Source organism: Ceratosolen solmsi, unplaced genomic scaffold (genome assembly GCF_000503995.2).
Source record: "Ceratosolen solmsi marchali unplaced genomic scaffold, CerSol_1.0 scaffold15, whole genome shotgun sequence".
Taxonomy (NCBI): domain Eukaryota; kingdom Metazoa; phylum Arthropoda; class Insecta; order Hymenoptera; family Agaonidae; genus Ceratosolen; species Ceratosolen solmsi.
This window is the reverse complement of record NW_011948434.1, coordinates 3,022,681-3,039,084: the sequence shown is the minus strand read 5'-3', so window position 1 is coordinate 3,039,084 and position 16,404 is coordinate 3,022,681. Positions and strand designations below refer to the sequence as shown.

The following is a 16,404-nucleotide window of genomic DNA, read 5'->3' as shown; positions in this document are numbered from 1 at the left end:
CACATTGTACAGACTATACAAACTTAATCTATTAAATATTGGAGTAGAAACATTATTTTCACAATCATTATAAATTCAATTTCACTAATTGACTTAAATGAAATACTTTCGAATAATTACTTTCATTTATTTATATATAAGAAATGAAAGATATAGATTTAGAACAGAAATGTGAAAGTATAAAAAATTGATTCTGTTTCGTAAATTTACGAGAATAGATATTATTAAATATGATCTAAAATATACAATTTATAATGAAATTAATATTGATCAATTCATTTAATTATATAAAGAATTTTTTATTACAATTTGATTATTACGTAATTTTTTATAAAATTATAAAATGTATAAAAATATTTATATAAAGATTTTTGTTTTATACTCAATAAAATCCATCTATATTAAAATGCTCTTTTCGAACAATCTATTTTCAAGCACTCAATTTTGAATCAATCAATTTTCCAACACATTTAAATGAATGATTTTTATAAATTAATTATACCTATGTATATACACACACATACATACATATATATATATATATACACTATAATGCATTGTATGAGAAAATAAAATGGATAGAGGAATAAGGAAAATAAAGGATGTGGAGAAATAAATTTATAGTTGTAGAATTGACGCATTCTTCGGGAATGTATACAATTTTAGTGATATTGGATGTGTCAAGATCTTATTGATCATACTGAAAGGTACGAACATTTGTCATTGTTGAAATACATTTTCCAACAATGTCGAAAAGTTCAATAATCTCATTCTATTATTATACATCAAATTACAATTTTTTCTTAATTTATCACTATCAAAATTAAATATGCATGCAAATTATTTCTTTTATTTAATTAGAAAAGTCAAAAGAAAAGTAAAAATAAAATATTTGACAAAATTATTTCAGATTACTATGTGTAATGAACTTTACCGATTATATTTAATATGTGTAATATAGATTATAAATTAGACAATTCGATTTTATCGAACTTTATAAATTTATATTAAAAAAAAATTATTAAAATAGTAAATGAAATTAATATTTTATATTAAAATAATAATAATTTTTACTCAATAATATAAAATCAGTTTCGATTGTATTAAACCATAATAAAAATGTACAATTTATAAAAAATAACAAGAAGTATCAAATATAATACTGAAATACGAAGAGAAAAAAAATCATAGAAGCCTTGATTAAAATGGCATAATTATAAATATTATATGGAGTTCACTTGAGTATGAATATTTAAATAATTCTTATTTCATTTATTTTTATTTATTTTTATTTATTTCATTTAATTTCATTTATTTATAATATTTGAAAAGTAACGGTATAGTTTTTTATTCATAGCATAATAATCTTGGCTTTATTCACGCTTACAGAATGTGCGGCGAAAAGCGGTGGTGGTGGTTCGGTGGTAGAACACCATCCGTCATCGTATTGGGAACCTTTCAACCAACCGTACTTCGACAATGCAACCAAGCGTGATACAACTACAACCGTTGGTCAGTCGGCTTACCTACATTGCAAAGTCCGCAATCTCGGTGATCGTGCGGTAAGTTCTATCGCCATAACTTTTTATTGCTTCATGTAATTACATCTAATAGTAGCATACTTATAGTATATATAGAAATATATATACGCAAACAGATATATATATATATATATATATATATTAGTGTGTGTACGTGTGTGTTTGCGCGCGCTTGTATACTGTTTTCCAGAATAAATAGTATTACTTATTACTTCAACTAATTACTTATTATTTACCCTTTATAATTACCTTAAATTATTCAGTTTGAATAAATATTAAAGAATTAAAGTATTATAAAAAAATAAGAAAAAAGCATAGAACTTAAAATAAATTTAAAGTTATTTATTTTACGAGTATATTAAGTTAAATAAATTTTAATTCAAGCATAGTGATACTACGTATGCCAATAAAATAATGGGGTTTTACAGTTATTTGACACTACTTACGTCAAAGTACATTTCTGTACATAGAATTCATATAATGAGGAAAACTCAAAGTATAATCCTTACATATGGTATGTTCTTAATTATTCCCGCGTACTTTCCCCACGAAAATTAGCAGAAATTTGCGTAGGAAGAAGAGTCGAGTCAGTGCAGTCATGTAAAAGGTATGAAAGTGATCATTCATTTAGAAGGGCAATTTCGAATTGAAAATATAGAACCTCCTTAATGTGGTTGCAATTCAATTTTAACAGATATCATAGTACTTACTGTGTTTTTTACCTTATTATTTTCCAATAATTATTTTTAAAATTAACAAGTACATTTTTTACATTTATTATTTTTAATAATAATAACACCACACTTTCTATTAAATTTGATATATAGAATTTATAATTATAATTTAAATACATATTCAAGCATAAAATATAATATTTATAATTTCTTTAATTATATTGAAATCAATATTTTTATTTAAACATTTGATTTAAAAAACAAATTAATAAATGGTCGAAAATATAAAATAATACTAAATGTATTTATATCACGAATTATAATAATATCATAAATTTGGTATTTTAAAATTAATTATCATTCTTTATTTAAAGATTTAATTCTTTGCAACAATGTTTTGATATCACTTTTCCTATTTCTTATCCTTAGAAGTATTATTAATTTAAAGTATTATTAATTTAAATATATTTAACTTATATAATAATTAGAAAATTTTTACTAGCTTTATTATTACATTTATATCTCTATGATTCTCTAATATAGAATAACTGACCGAATTAATCAAGAATTTTCATATTTTATTTTCATTTCAATTAAAATTATTAAGGTTTTTAAAATAAAGTATATAATGTTAGAAAAAATAGTACTTAAAAATGTTTACATTATATAATACAAAGTATCATAATATGAATTCTTAGCATATATATTAAAAAAAAATTTATAATTTATTCTCTTTTTGATTCTCTTTTTTAAAAATAAATACATAAGTCCATAATACATAAGTTCATAAATAGATCTTATAAATGAAATTTGAATGGAAGAAATTTCTTAAAGAGTTCGCTTATAATTGAAATTTTATTATCATAATGTTTATTATGATATATAATTTATTACATAATATCAACATAATAAATGAAAAAATAATTTTTATTTAAGAACTTAAAAAATGTTTATTAATTAATTTATAATGTATATATGTATATATATAAAATAAATGTATATGTATGAAATATTATATAATATTTTAGATAAAGTATAATCATAATCTCTTACTGATTCTATATATATATATATATATATATATATACGATTATGTATACGTAGATTACATACACAGCAAATTAAAAATACATATGCAGAAATTATTAAAAATGTTGTGTATAGGTGTTATGTATTTCAAAAACAATATAGTTTAAAGTATTATTTTTTTTAATTATTCATCAATACTTGTTATTATTATTCAATATTGCATATATTATTATTATTATTAGTATTTATATTCTATAATATATATTTTTTAATTTACTGTATTAATTTTTATACTATTCTCTACAGTGCAAATTATTTTAATATAATGAATAAATTATGGTCATATAAGAATAGTATTTTATATCTGTACATTTTTATGCAAACATTTTATATATAATGATATTACTATAATTATGCTTACAATGATTCAGCATTATGATAATCATACATAAGAATTTTTACGATTCATAATAATGCAATATATTTAATCTAATTACATTTACTTGTGAGATCATTTACACAAATATTTTGAAAAATAGTTTTAATAATAACTTTTACATCTTTCAAAATTCTGCACTTTAAGATACCATACGATCAAATCAGTATGTCTTTAATTATCCATTGTCATTTTATATTATGTAAAATTGTTTATATTTTACAATATTGGTTTATATCAGTCAGTAACGATAATGAAAAATAGACATTAATTTTATTTCAGATGAATTTATTATAAGTAATTATAGAGTGAATATATTCATAAGTATTGATCTTTTAAATTTTTAGCTGTATGCATCGAAATAATATTACCTGAACTTAATTACATTTAAATAGTATATGACCTTAAACCACTTCGCTATTACTGTACCTTGAAAATCTTTATTTTATTTAAGGTATGGTTCATATACAACTATTATATTGCTTTTTATGCAAATAAATCGTTCTATCTATTGATAACTTTAATTGTTTCTACGCTATTTAAATTATATTCGTATATTTCTATTGTATTTGACACAAAATTTTGTAATTTCCTTCAAACTTCTATTGATTATTTCTGTTGCTGTTATATATCTTTTCACGGTTTTTGTAATTTCTGGCCTATGTATTTTTTAAAGACTTGTTATCAGAATCAATTATAATCTTCTACGAAAACGTCCATAATTTTCATTTATATCTATACATCTATAATTTACCGTTATGAGGTATTGCTATTCATTACAGACATGACGCAATAGCAAATATATCTAAATTTATGATGCTGTTGATTGAGTACTACCTTTAACAAATAAAAATACTAATTCGATTCAGAGAATTATATAAAAAAAATTTCTAAAAATATAATCAAAATAATAAACAAATATGCATTATTGCATAGGATAGAATACGATTTAATTTAGATGTAAATCTAATAAACAGATTTCGTGATTATGATGAAAGTATACTTCAAAAATATAAAGTAAAAATTTGCAATCAACATATTACATTCAATAAGCATATATTCAGTGATATATAATGAGTATTTAGTTGTACATATTGTTTTTGATAAATAAATTCATATTTTTTAAATCTACCAATAATTTAATTCCAAAACGTTTATATTACAAATAGCAATTTAATATTAATACAATAGAGTAGAATATCAAGACACGTAGTAAAATGATGATTTTAATAACTTATTTGATTATCAATTTGAAGCAAAATTCATAATATAACAAATATCCGAATGTGATTTATAATAAATAATAAATATTTTATTATATAAAATAATTTACAGAAATTTAGAGAAGAGAACCGCAAATCAAAATTCACTTTCAATTTTACTATTTGTATAAGATAATTAAATAAAAAGGAAATTAATTAATACAGCCTATATACCCAATAAACACCATAAATTACTATAGAATATTTAGGTTATTTACTGCATGAAAATTATCTTAAATACTATAATTTGTTGCACGTTGAAACGTCTATATTACAAACAAGTACAAAACGATTAATAATCATTTATATAAAGAATCAGAACATGAAATATAAAATCGAATACTCGATAAATGTATAAAATATATTATGGAATTGGACATATAAGTCAAAAGGGGTGGAGTAAGCGAATCGATCTGGAATAGCTCGCGAATGATTAACAGATGGTTTTGCATTTATTTACTATTTTGTAGCTGGTATTGTAAATATCTACAAATGTCATAATCCATGCATAAAGATGAATTATTTGCAATTTCTGTAATGTATAGAATAGAATAGGCTTATAATAACTTTACAGTCCAACGGACTAAGCCGATCTAGATCACTTTTAATTATGGTAAGTTACAAGGGGATAAAACTCGATGTAAATTTATGAATAATTTCAACAATATTATTATGCAAGTTGTTTTACCATGATTTGTCTTTGCAAATTTTTATTCACAACTTGTAATGGTATTATCTTTTTATTAAAAACTCGTTGAAAATGTAATATAATCATTTTTAATTTAATAATTGAATGTGCCATAAGCGATTGAAAAGGTTTTATAAAATTTATTTGAATTAGAAATATAAATTAATATACTGAACGATCAACTCATACTAATCAGAACATAAAATATCTTTAACGAAAGTAAAAATGTATTTATCTTATATTTAAAGACATCAAATATAAAATATTTATATATAAATATAATCAAAGTATTGTATCCCTATATGATAAAGTATATCAATATATGACCAACAATATTATATTATAATTAAACAAATATTTATGAATTTTTTAAGTAAATGTTTTCATATTCCTTCAAATTTAACGTAATAGAAGAAAAATAGAAGAAGAAAAAAAAATATATATATATAAAGCACATTATTTTATGGAGAAGCTGCTACGAAAAGCCATTTAAATGTTGAAAAACTCTAATAGAATATTACGTATTTAAACATATAAATATTAATGTTAAAAAAACTTTTCCACATCTAAGAGCTATTCGAATTCTTAAAAAAAAACATAATATTATAGATTATAAATTGTAAGTATTAGCAACTTATGATCTTGAAAGGAGGTTTAGAAAAAATTCAGACATTTTTTTCCATCCTTAGCGAAGAAAGTTACTATTCTACTAAATCATTGAAGATGTACTGCACTAATATGAGAACATTCACGGGTAAGCTTTAATGCTTTGTATCCTATTATTTTATCACGGATATTACGCTAAAAAATTATTATCAAGTTCCTGAAGCTTGTCCAAATAAAACATAATAAATAACGTTTTTCATTGTACTATACAAATGTTACGAATAAAAAACGATCTATAAATAAATACTCATTCATTCTTATAAATAAATGTTATTTGTGATACAAGTGCCAATTTAAGAACCAAAAGTATCTATCAATAATAGTATTAAAGAAAATTCTCTTTATGTTACCTTTAGTGTCGGTTGTTTTTAAGCAAGATATTGCATCAACTTATGATACTTCTCATTAGAACAACACTCTAAAACTAGTTCAAATTTATTTTAAATACAAGTGCAAATATATAGGTTGCTAATCCGAATCGATATTTAAGGGTACTTAGATAAAGCTATATTACAATAATTGAATTCTCATAAAACACATGCAAATTTCATAATAAAATGCAACCTGCTCCTTAATATAGTAATGTACAACACATAACATGCGAAAAATAAAATTACAAAACATTGAAAAATATCCAAAAAATAGATATTTTGCTTCCTTTCGACAATCTAAGAGAAAAAAAATAAAGAAAACCATAAAATATAATAGTAATTCACGAATGTTGTTATACATGAAAAGAAAACCCTACAGGAAAATTAATACAATCTTTGGCTTAAAAATCTCAAGCCATATGGTTATAAAAAACAGGTACTTTAGAAAGGTGAATTGTTATCCTTAAATGTCTAAAATAAATATATGTTTTTACACTATAAACAGCATAATAAATAGAAAGATTTTTAAAAAACTGTTTCGTAATGAATAAAAGTATAGTCGATACAATAATGGTTCCTCCTTTTCGACGTACCTGGAAACACAAATGAACTACTACGTTAGCGATCTGCCCCAGGTTAGCCAAAGTATATAACAAAAACATCATTTATAATGTGACTTTTACAGAAAAACTATTCATAAAATTGCATTTTAATATACGAATTTTAGTGTTTTCCATTCCCACATCATTGTAAAAATTCATATATTCTTTTAAATATTGTACTGTACACTATGAATAGAAATTATAATTAGAAAATTATAATAACATGATTGGTAGCAAAAGAATGTATTTATACAGTAAAAGTAAGCAAAAGTTTGATAAATTATAAACACACTTATAAATATAACGATTAATTGATAAATTATCATGTTTAAATTGAAAACTATTTATGATTTTTTAAGTAAGTTTAAATATTTTATATAATTTTATAAATTATAACTATATTAATTTATTTTATTCACTTTATTAAATAGCAAATTATATAAAAGTTAAAAATCGTATATTTAATGTAATATAAATAATAAAATCTTCGAATTTGATTAAAATCATTATTTTTAAATGATTTAAAATAGAAAACAGTATTGTATATGTAAAACGAAATTATGCTCTCTTTCTAAATCGTATTTATCATATATATATATATATATATATATATAAAAGAAATACATAATAATAATATATATTAATAAACAATATATTATTTTATTATATAATGGCAATAATATAATATAATATAATATAATATATTAATATAAAAATATACATTATATTATATTCATGCATTGTACAAATGAATATATACAATTGTTCTTTTGATAAAAAATGAAAAAACTTCGTTTTTCACTAATTTTATATTTTAATATGATCAATCACATCACTCTGATCAATATTACCATACTTGCTTGAACGCATATTTCAAAACATACAAATTATAATCAGATGATTCAATATGATTATCAGGTTCGTATATTTCTGTTCGTATGTGATGCCTCGATAATCATGCCCTGATATAAATGGATGAACAGAAGGAAACTCAGGAGAAGGACAATCATTTCAATGATTGGATAATGACATCTGGTCGCTGATTCTCGCGCAGAATCCACAATGTCGATTCTGCAGCTTGGTGAATTTACACGATGTTCCTCCTTCTCTGTCAAATAGCCCCAATAGTTCGTTGAAATGCGCATAATCCTTGTCTTATCGTAAATCGAAGAGGGAAGCGTTTTAGCTAACAGTCTAGTCGCTCGCATATTTGAATCGTCGTATTCCATTACGGACAATAAATCCAACTACTGTATGTCGACTTGCAACTTAACACATTCTTGTTAATATAATTTATTATGAATTTTTAAATTTGCATTAATTTGTTTGAATTTAAAAATAATTAATAATTAAAATAAATTTATAATTAGCTCTGTATGCATATATATATATATATATATATATATATATATATATATATATAACAATGACATGTAGACATAATACAGAAAAAAGATAAAACACAATTAATGCCTACCATTAATTGTTAGAATTTTCCCCCGGTCAATTTTAGAACAACATATAATATAATTATTAAACATATCAAATGGAGTTCAAAGTAAAATAATTTTTTACGTTCAACAAAACATTACATAATACAGACAAATTATTGGGAAAATTAAGCAATATACCGCTTAAAGACTACAAGGAAGTAATTTTGTACTAAGTAATTCTAAAATAACAGTTTTTATACTTTATAAGTTCGTAAATTAAATTTTTTTGTATTTATTACTGACCATAAAGAACTGCAAAACTACAAATTAAATAGAAAATTATAATTTGCCCTTACATACACTTTATTAAAAAAGAAAAGTAAAATTCAATTTTTAACTATACAAACACATTTTTATATAACTTAAATAACAATAAAATAAAATAAATATATTTTATTTTATATATGATTGTATTGTAACATTTTATATTGTTTCTAATATTTTTAATATATGCTTATATATATATATATATATATCGAATTATAATTTTGAACTTTATTTTGTCTTTATTTAATATTTCTTTTACGTTAGTATTTAATATTTGTCATTGAACGTAGAATATTTTGTACAGGACGAATATTTACAAAAACTTAAACTTATAGAGATTTCTTACATATTTTATAAAGGATTATTGCATATATTTTTAGACAAAGAGAAATAGCTAGCTAACAATGAGAAAAAATACATAAAGAATATTTTCAATAAAAGCATACCTATTATGAGGGATAAAAAAAAGCTTAGATTAATGCATATTTGTAAAATCCTCACTAAATTTGACGATAGAAAATAGTAAGTTTTTAATAAATTTTTCTTAACTATGATATTTTTAACATTACGGATCCAATAAATATTAGAAAAATTATTAGAACCCAATACCACGTGATAGTGCAATAATATAGAAAAACCTGGATAAGATAGAATTAATGTATTTTTACCATATTTTATAATATTAGATTAATAAAATTAATTCTCCTCATCTTAATATAATAATTATCATGAACTAATGTTTCTTATTTCAGTTGTAATAAATGTAAAAAGATTTAAATATAATTAAAATATAATTTAGAAAAACATAATCCAAATATAAATTATAAATTATTAATTAATAACAAGATTCTCATTCGTATGTTTATTTTTCATTACCAACTATAAATAAAAAAATATATATTTTGCCTCCACCATATTATATAAAAATAAAAAAAAAAAGAATTTTGATAAGTTAGTTTCAGTTTAATTATTATTTTTCATGTATTAAAATGTATGTGCATTAAATACACAATTTATTAATAATATATAGTTTCACTAATAAATTGGCAACTCCGTCGACGAATTATTTCTATATAATGAAAATAACATATTCTTCTAAATATTTACGTTTTATAAAATATTAATAAAATACTTTCATTCAAATGAACAATATTAATTATATAATTAAACAGATTATATAGTGACGAAAATGATTTACTAAAATTCCTCCCTATTTATTATGTTTATGGACTCAATTTCAATATTAAAATTATAGTATAAAAATTGTCTAGTTGCAATTCTTTCACGATATTTTGTAAAGAATTTATAAAATAATTAAATTAATTAATTATGTGTCAATAGGTATCGTGGATAAGAAAACGCGATCTGCACATTTTAACAGTTGGTATTCTAACATATACGAATGATCAACGTTTCCAGTCCTTACACAGTGATGGTACCGACGAATGGACACTTAAAATAAGTTCGCCTCAAGTTCGCGACAGCGGCATCTATGAATGCCAAGTTTCGACAGAACCCAAGATTAGTTTAGCTTACAAGCTGAGTGTTGTTGGTATGTAATTAATACATAATGTACAAATACAAACACATAAGAAACCAGTAAATTTTATGTATTACTTCTCGTTTTGTTATTAATTTTATTAAAAAAGTTTTCTGCAATTAAAACCTACACAAAATTTGAGTTTAAGTGAATTATTAATAGATTAAGAAACTCGTATATGTACTAAAACTTTTAATAATAACTTATTGTTTCAAAAAAGCTTGCATAATGACTCTTGAGTTTCGTGACATTATTAATTGCTCTCAAAATAACTTATAATTGTACTTTTGACGAGGAAGCTGATTAAGATTATAAAATTTTGATTAAATTATGTAATATAAATAAATATAAAAATTAATATTAAAGTTATAATAAACTGTTGTAATATTAAAATATGAATTTCTTTATATAAAAGCGAAATATATTAATAATTATTGTAATTGATTCATAATCTTATATACGAAGTAAAATAAAAATTTCAGAACAATAGTCATATTAATTGATGTAAAATCTACTGAAACGAATTTTTGTATTTTCTATAATTGTTGCCTATAAATATTTTCATTGTCCTATTATGGATTATTAAATTATTCTATTTTATTTTTGAACTGTATACGTTTCTAAGATAATTATACTTTTACATGCATTCGAACTTTAATTTTTATATGTTATTGAATTGAAGAAGAGATATTTTGATTGCTCTTCAAGAATAAGCTGAACCTTTTAAATATTATTCTAAGATTGATATTAAATTAATTATTTATTAAAAGCTATGAATAATAACTACATATACAACTTAATGAATTAGTAAATGGAAGGATTAAAAAATAAAAATATCTCCAAATATATAAATTTTTTGTATTTTCTAAAAAAGATAAAAATTACATTTCATAAAATTATATAAATTAACTGCATTTGAATAATATTGACTATTATGTAAATATACTAATTTAAACAGTAATACGACATAATCTATTTAAATTAAAATTGATATATTTTTTTACAGTTTACTTGCATAAAATATTCAGATTATAAATATGCTACAATCATGTTTAAACAGAAATCGGACTAAGTATTTCTCCTTTTTCAATCATTATAATTCACGAAATAGTAAGGTATACAATTGTTCCTGAAACATAAAATTGAATTTAAGTAGATTTTCGTAATTCCATTACCTACACGTAATTCTTTCCATAAAGTACTAATGATAAAATTATACTTCAATATATAAGTGAAATTAATTTATTCTTTTTTAACTTAAGATGTAAAAAATAAATCTGAAAAAATAAACTGATAATAATTTTATTAAAATTCTAAGAAAGTAAGCTAATAAAAGTCTATTTTTAATTATTTAAATTATTACAAAAAGCAGATTCATTTTTATGCTTTGTTGATTTGCTACATAATAAATGTCGGCAATTTTTAAAAATAAACAATGTTTAAAAGTTTGAGAACCTTGCTTAAAATTTACTAATTCAGTTTCAAAATGTTTATAAATAATTTTAACAAGTTGATGCGAAGGGCTCAATCAAATTTTTTTTAAACGTATGTATACTTTAAAACAACTTTAATACATGTAAATGATTATTCTAATATGATTAAAAATTTCCGCATAAAAATAATAATTAAAAGCATCATTTTATTGACAATTGTCTATCGAAACTATAAATTTTGTAAAAAAAACTTGAGAACATCGTGATACAAGATGGGTGCGTTAGCTCTTCCCATACCGAAAAGTTCAAAGTAATTAGCGTACAAATGAAAACTCTCACCATCCCTTATTTAACGTGCATCATATCTTCATCCCATTCTCTTTCATAATGAAAATGTCTACACTTACAGTGTCAAAAGCGAAAATCCTGGGTAACGCGGAGCTTTACATCAAGAGTGGTAGCGACATCAACCTGACCTGTATTGTGCTGCAGACACCTGAGCCTCCGTCCTTCATTTACTGGTGAGTTTAATTGTGTAATAAAACTCATAAATTCCAATACTTGTTAAAGATTACAATTTCAATCATTGACTTAATTCTAATAATACTATTACTTATTTAATTAACTTGAGAAATATAATTTTTTATTCATTACAAAAAAAAAAAAAAAATTAAATAAAACTAATGAATTGAATTTTACACTAACTAATCTTAATTATTCATGTAGTTATTAAATTTATTTATACACTATATTAATTTAGTCAATTGTGTGAGGCTATTATATCTAAAGATTAAAGTACCAATTATTGGAACATCGATTTCAACACTTTATTAGCTAGGATAACAAGTTAAGATTTAATTAATTAAAAATGTCAGAAAAGAATTTCATTAATCCATCAAAATAAAAATTGAAATTGTTTGATAGATTTGTGTATCATTTTTAATATTATTAAAAACTAAGATATTAATAGTCAGCTAAAAATTAAATCATGTATATAAAATTGAAAATATGTCAATAATATATATCGAAGATTAAAAAAATAAATAACATAACTATTATTTAATTATTTTATTTAAGTATTAATTAATATTTGTAATTATATTGAACTTCAAAGTTATAGTAAATTAAAAATAATAATTCAAGAATGATTACAACATTCGAATTTCATACAGACTTAATTACTTCATTTATATATGCTATTAAATTACTTAATTATTTCTTAATTATGAATAATATGAAACGTTTTTAAAGCACTGTTTCTGCTTTATTTTAAATATATTTAATTATCATATTAGCTATAAATTCAGAAAATTGATTGCTATTCAATATTGATTATTATTTAATGAATATAATTTTTCAATTAAATTTATTAGTTAGTTAATTACATTATGTATTAATAAAGTTTATAACTACTTATCGGCCACGTAAAATTGCTACAGCTGTTACATAAATTTCTACAGATTTAAATTAAAGAAAATTATTTATAAATGTCAATTAAATTTGATATCACTCTAATCTACTCTTATTTTAATCTGGATAATACATGGGCTATCTTATAAATATTTTAGTTATAATATATCATTTAATATTCGTATTATGTGGTATTAGAGCTTCAAGTTAAAACTCCAATCAATACGTTTATTGAAATATTTAGATATGAAGTATAAAACTTTTATTCTTTTAAAATTTATAAAAAAGGTTATTTATTTTATTACTCTATATAATCTTTGAAATGAAAATTATTGATTTTTACCAATTAAAGAACTTACTACCGCAATAATATGTTGACACATATCCAGAATAAATGGTTTTATCGCGCATATTAATTTTTTTCCTCTCGTGTATACCTATAGTGATAAGTGGAAATATATACAATCACCTTTTGAATATACTATTGCTTTAATTGCACCTTCTTAAATAGTGCTTAATTCTAATAAAGCAAACGTAATTGAAACATTAATAATTGCAACTGTATTATTTATTCTAGTTATTATATACACTTTCCTTTGAGAATGTACAAAACATTTGTAACAATTACGTAACCTTAATCGAGATACCAACTGCCTGTAATCGATCGTACTACATTCACCTCTTATCGTTAAGGTACCATCAACACTAGTTTCCACTAAGCTCAAAAACATTGTTCGCCACAGCTTAGTCAAGATCTTTCATCAGAGTCGGGAGATAACTATATGTCAGCATAGACGAGACAGTGCCACAATTACGTTAACGACATTCGTTATAAAGAAGCCAATGCCCAATATCGGTGCCCGGAAGCATTGACTCAGGAAAAATTTAGAATGAACTATTTATGCTAGGTTAAATGCTATAATAAGAAAATTAGAAGCTTACTATTAGTTGTGTTAAATCCAATCAATGTTTTTTGAAAAGAGATAGAGCATTCGGACTAAACTATCTAAATAAAAATTAATGTCATTAAGTAAGCCTGCAGGCTGATTAATTTTAAGCTTGAAGAAAACCACCTAATATAAATTCACTATTAGATGAAAGAATATTGCTTTAGTCGATGAAATTAACCGCTAGGACCCGAAAATTACATTATTGTATTGCGTTAACGAGACACTCGAATATGTGACGTACTGAAAAAGCTTGGATAGGATTTCTTTTTCTTCGGCTTGTATTTACGTATATTTTTAGATTTATGGATTTCTATATATAAGATTAAATGTATAGTACAATGCTTGATATACCAAATAAAATCATGAAGATGAACTATTTATTGTTCATAAACATAAAGTATCAAAAAATTTTGAACTTTAACATTTTCAAGTCCATTATTAAGAAACACAGAAATATATTTTGTCTTATTTAACCAATCCAATTCGGATTTCAGAATTTTGTAAAAAATTTTTGTTATTATTTAACTGCTTTTTTATGATCAAACAGTTATTATGAATTTACTGCTTATGCATTAACCCTCAACATAAATTAAATCCAATTATCTTACTCATTCCATAGAATATATGATGAAATATCTTCTATAAACAGTCCAAATGAATCAAAGTTGATTAGTAATTAACTTCACACTTGATTAGTAAGTCAATGAAAATAGACATTTAAAGCTATTCTCGAATCCTTTTTGAGATAATTTCAGAATATACATTTGCATACTCTTTAGAGAGGCATTTTTAACAACTTACTTATGGCTTATCAGTCTATATTGAAAAGAGTGCGTGTAAATATGTAAAAGACTAATAAGTAAATTACATATAATTTCTTATAAGGTTTAATATACCAAATTTATCAGTATTTCTATGTAATATAATGTTATAAATATTACATACAAGAAATTGAATGAGATTCATATTTTAAAAATATAAAAATTACTTGTATAGTCTTAAATTTTATCAGTAAGTAAGTCTTCGAATAATATCACATATAAACATCTTAAAAACTTTTTATCTTAAAAATATTGACAAAAATAAAGCTTATTGATGTAAAGGAGTTGCACTAATACCTACAATTAAAACAATCCATTATTATAACTTTATTATTTGTATAAATACCAAGCTCAATTCGATGAAATTTAATGATTTTTTCATAATATCGCTTGTTATTAAGCGATTTGGACAAATAAGAATTTATTAGCAATATTATTAGTAATATCGAATTATGAAATTCAATAAAGTTTTACTTCAATTTACAGGCTATATTGTTTTTACATTAGGAATTATTTGAAATTATAGAAATAATAGAAATATTTCGATTATTTTATAGGTATAGGGGTGAGCACGTAATAAATTACAGCCAACGTGGCGGGATCAGCGTCGTTACAGAAAAGCAGACACGGACGTCCCATTTACTGATCTCTCGTGCACTCCCAGCGGACTCGGGCAATTACACCTGCGCCCCGTCGACGGCTGAATCGGCTAGCGTCCTTGTTCACGTACTTAATGGTGAGTGAGTCGTTCTGTGGTTGTTCTTCCCACCCTTATCCAAAGTGGACTCTTATTTGTCATGATTTTCCACCCATACACCATATATCGCCTGCATGTACATAAAACAAACATTCTTCTTGCGGTTTACAATATTATCTTTTTCAATAAAGGCTTCTTTGTTCTTCTTTTTATTTTTAGTGCATCATTTTTTAATATATCGAATAAAGTATAATAGCCAATCAGTGAATAATTTATATAACTAATCCATTAAATAAATAGTTGCTACTTATATCACTCTATTACTCAAAGTCAATGGCAAGTTATTTAATAAGATTGTTGAATTTACAGTCAACTTTATTGGTAATTTAGTAAAATTGGATTTAAATTCGATATTACTGTTATTGAGAAAATTGTTTTTATATTCCGTACAATTTTCTCAGCTATATTATTGAATACTGTTGTAACTTATCTAAAAAATATTAGATTAAGTAGATATTTTTCAA

The 16,404-nt window shown here is 22.8% G+C and overlaps 1 protein-coding gene across 1 annotated transcript in view; it reads left to right on the top strand.

Annotated features, from left to right (window-relative positions):
• The window catches only part of LOC105364802 (uncharacterized), a 98,751-nt gene that overhangs the window by 58,810 nt on the left and 23,537 nt on the right, over positions 1–16,404 (top strand). Inside the window, exons 2-5 of the mRNA XM_011502831.1 lie at positions 1,390–1,562; positions 10,371–10,581; positions 12,412–12,523; positions 15,741–15,919. Coding sequence (XP_011501133.1) covers positions 1,390–1,562; positions 10,371–10,581; positions 12,412–12,523; positions 15,741–15,919 — 675 coding nt within the window. The remainder of the gene's footprint in view (positions 1–1,389; positions 1,563–10,370; positions 10,582–12,411; positions 12,524–15,740; positions 15,920–16,404) is intronic.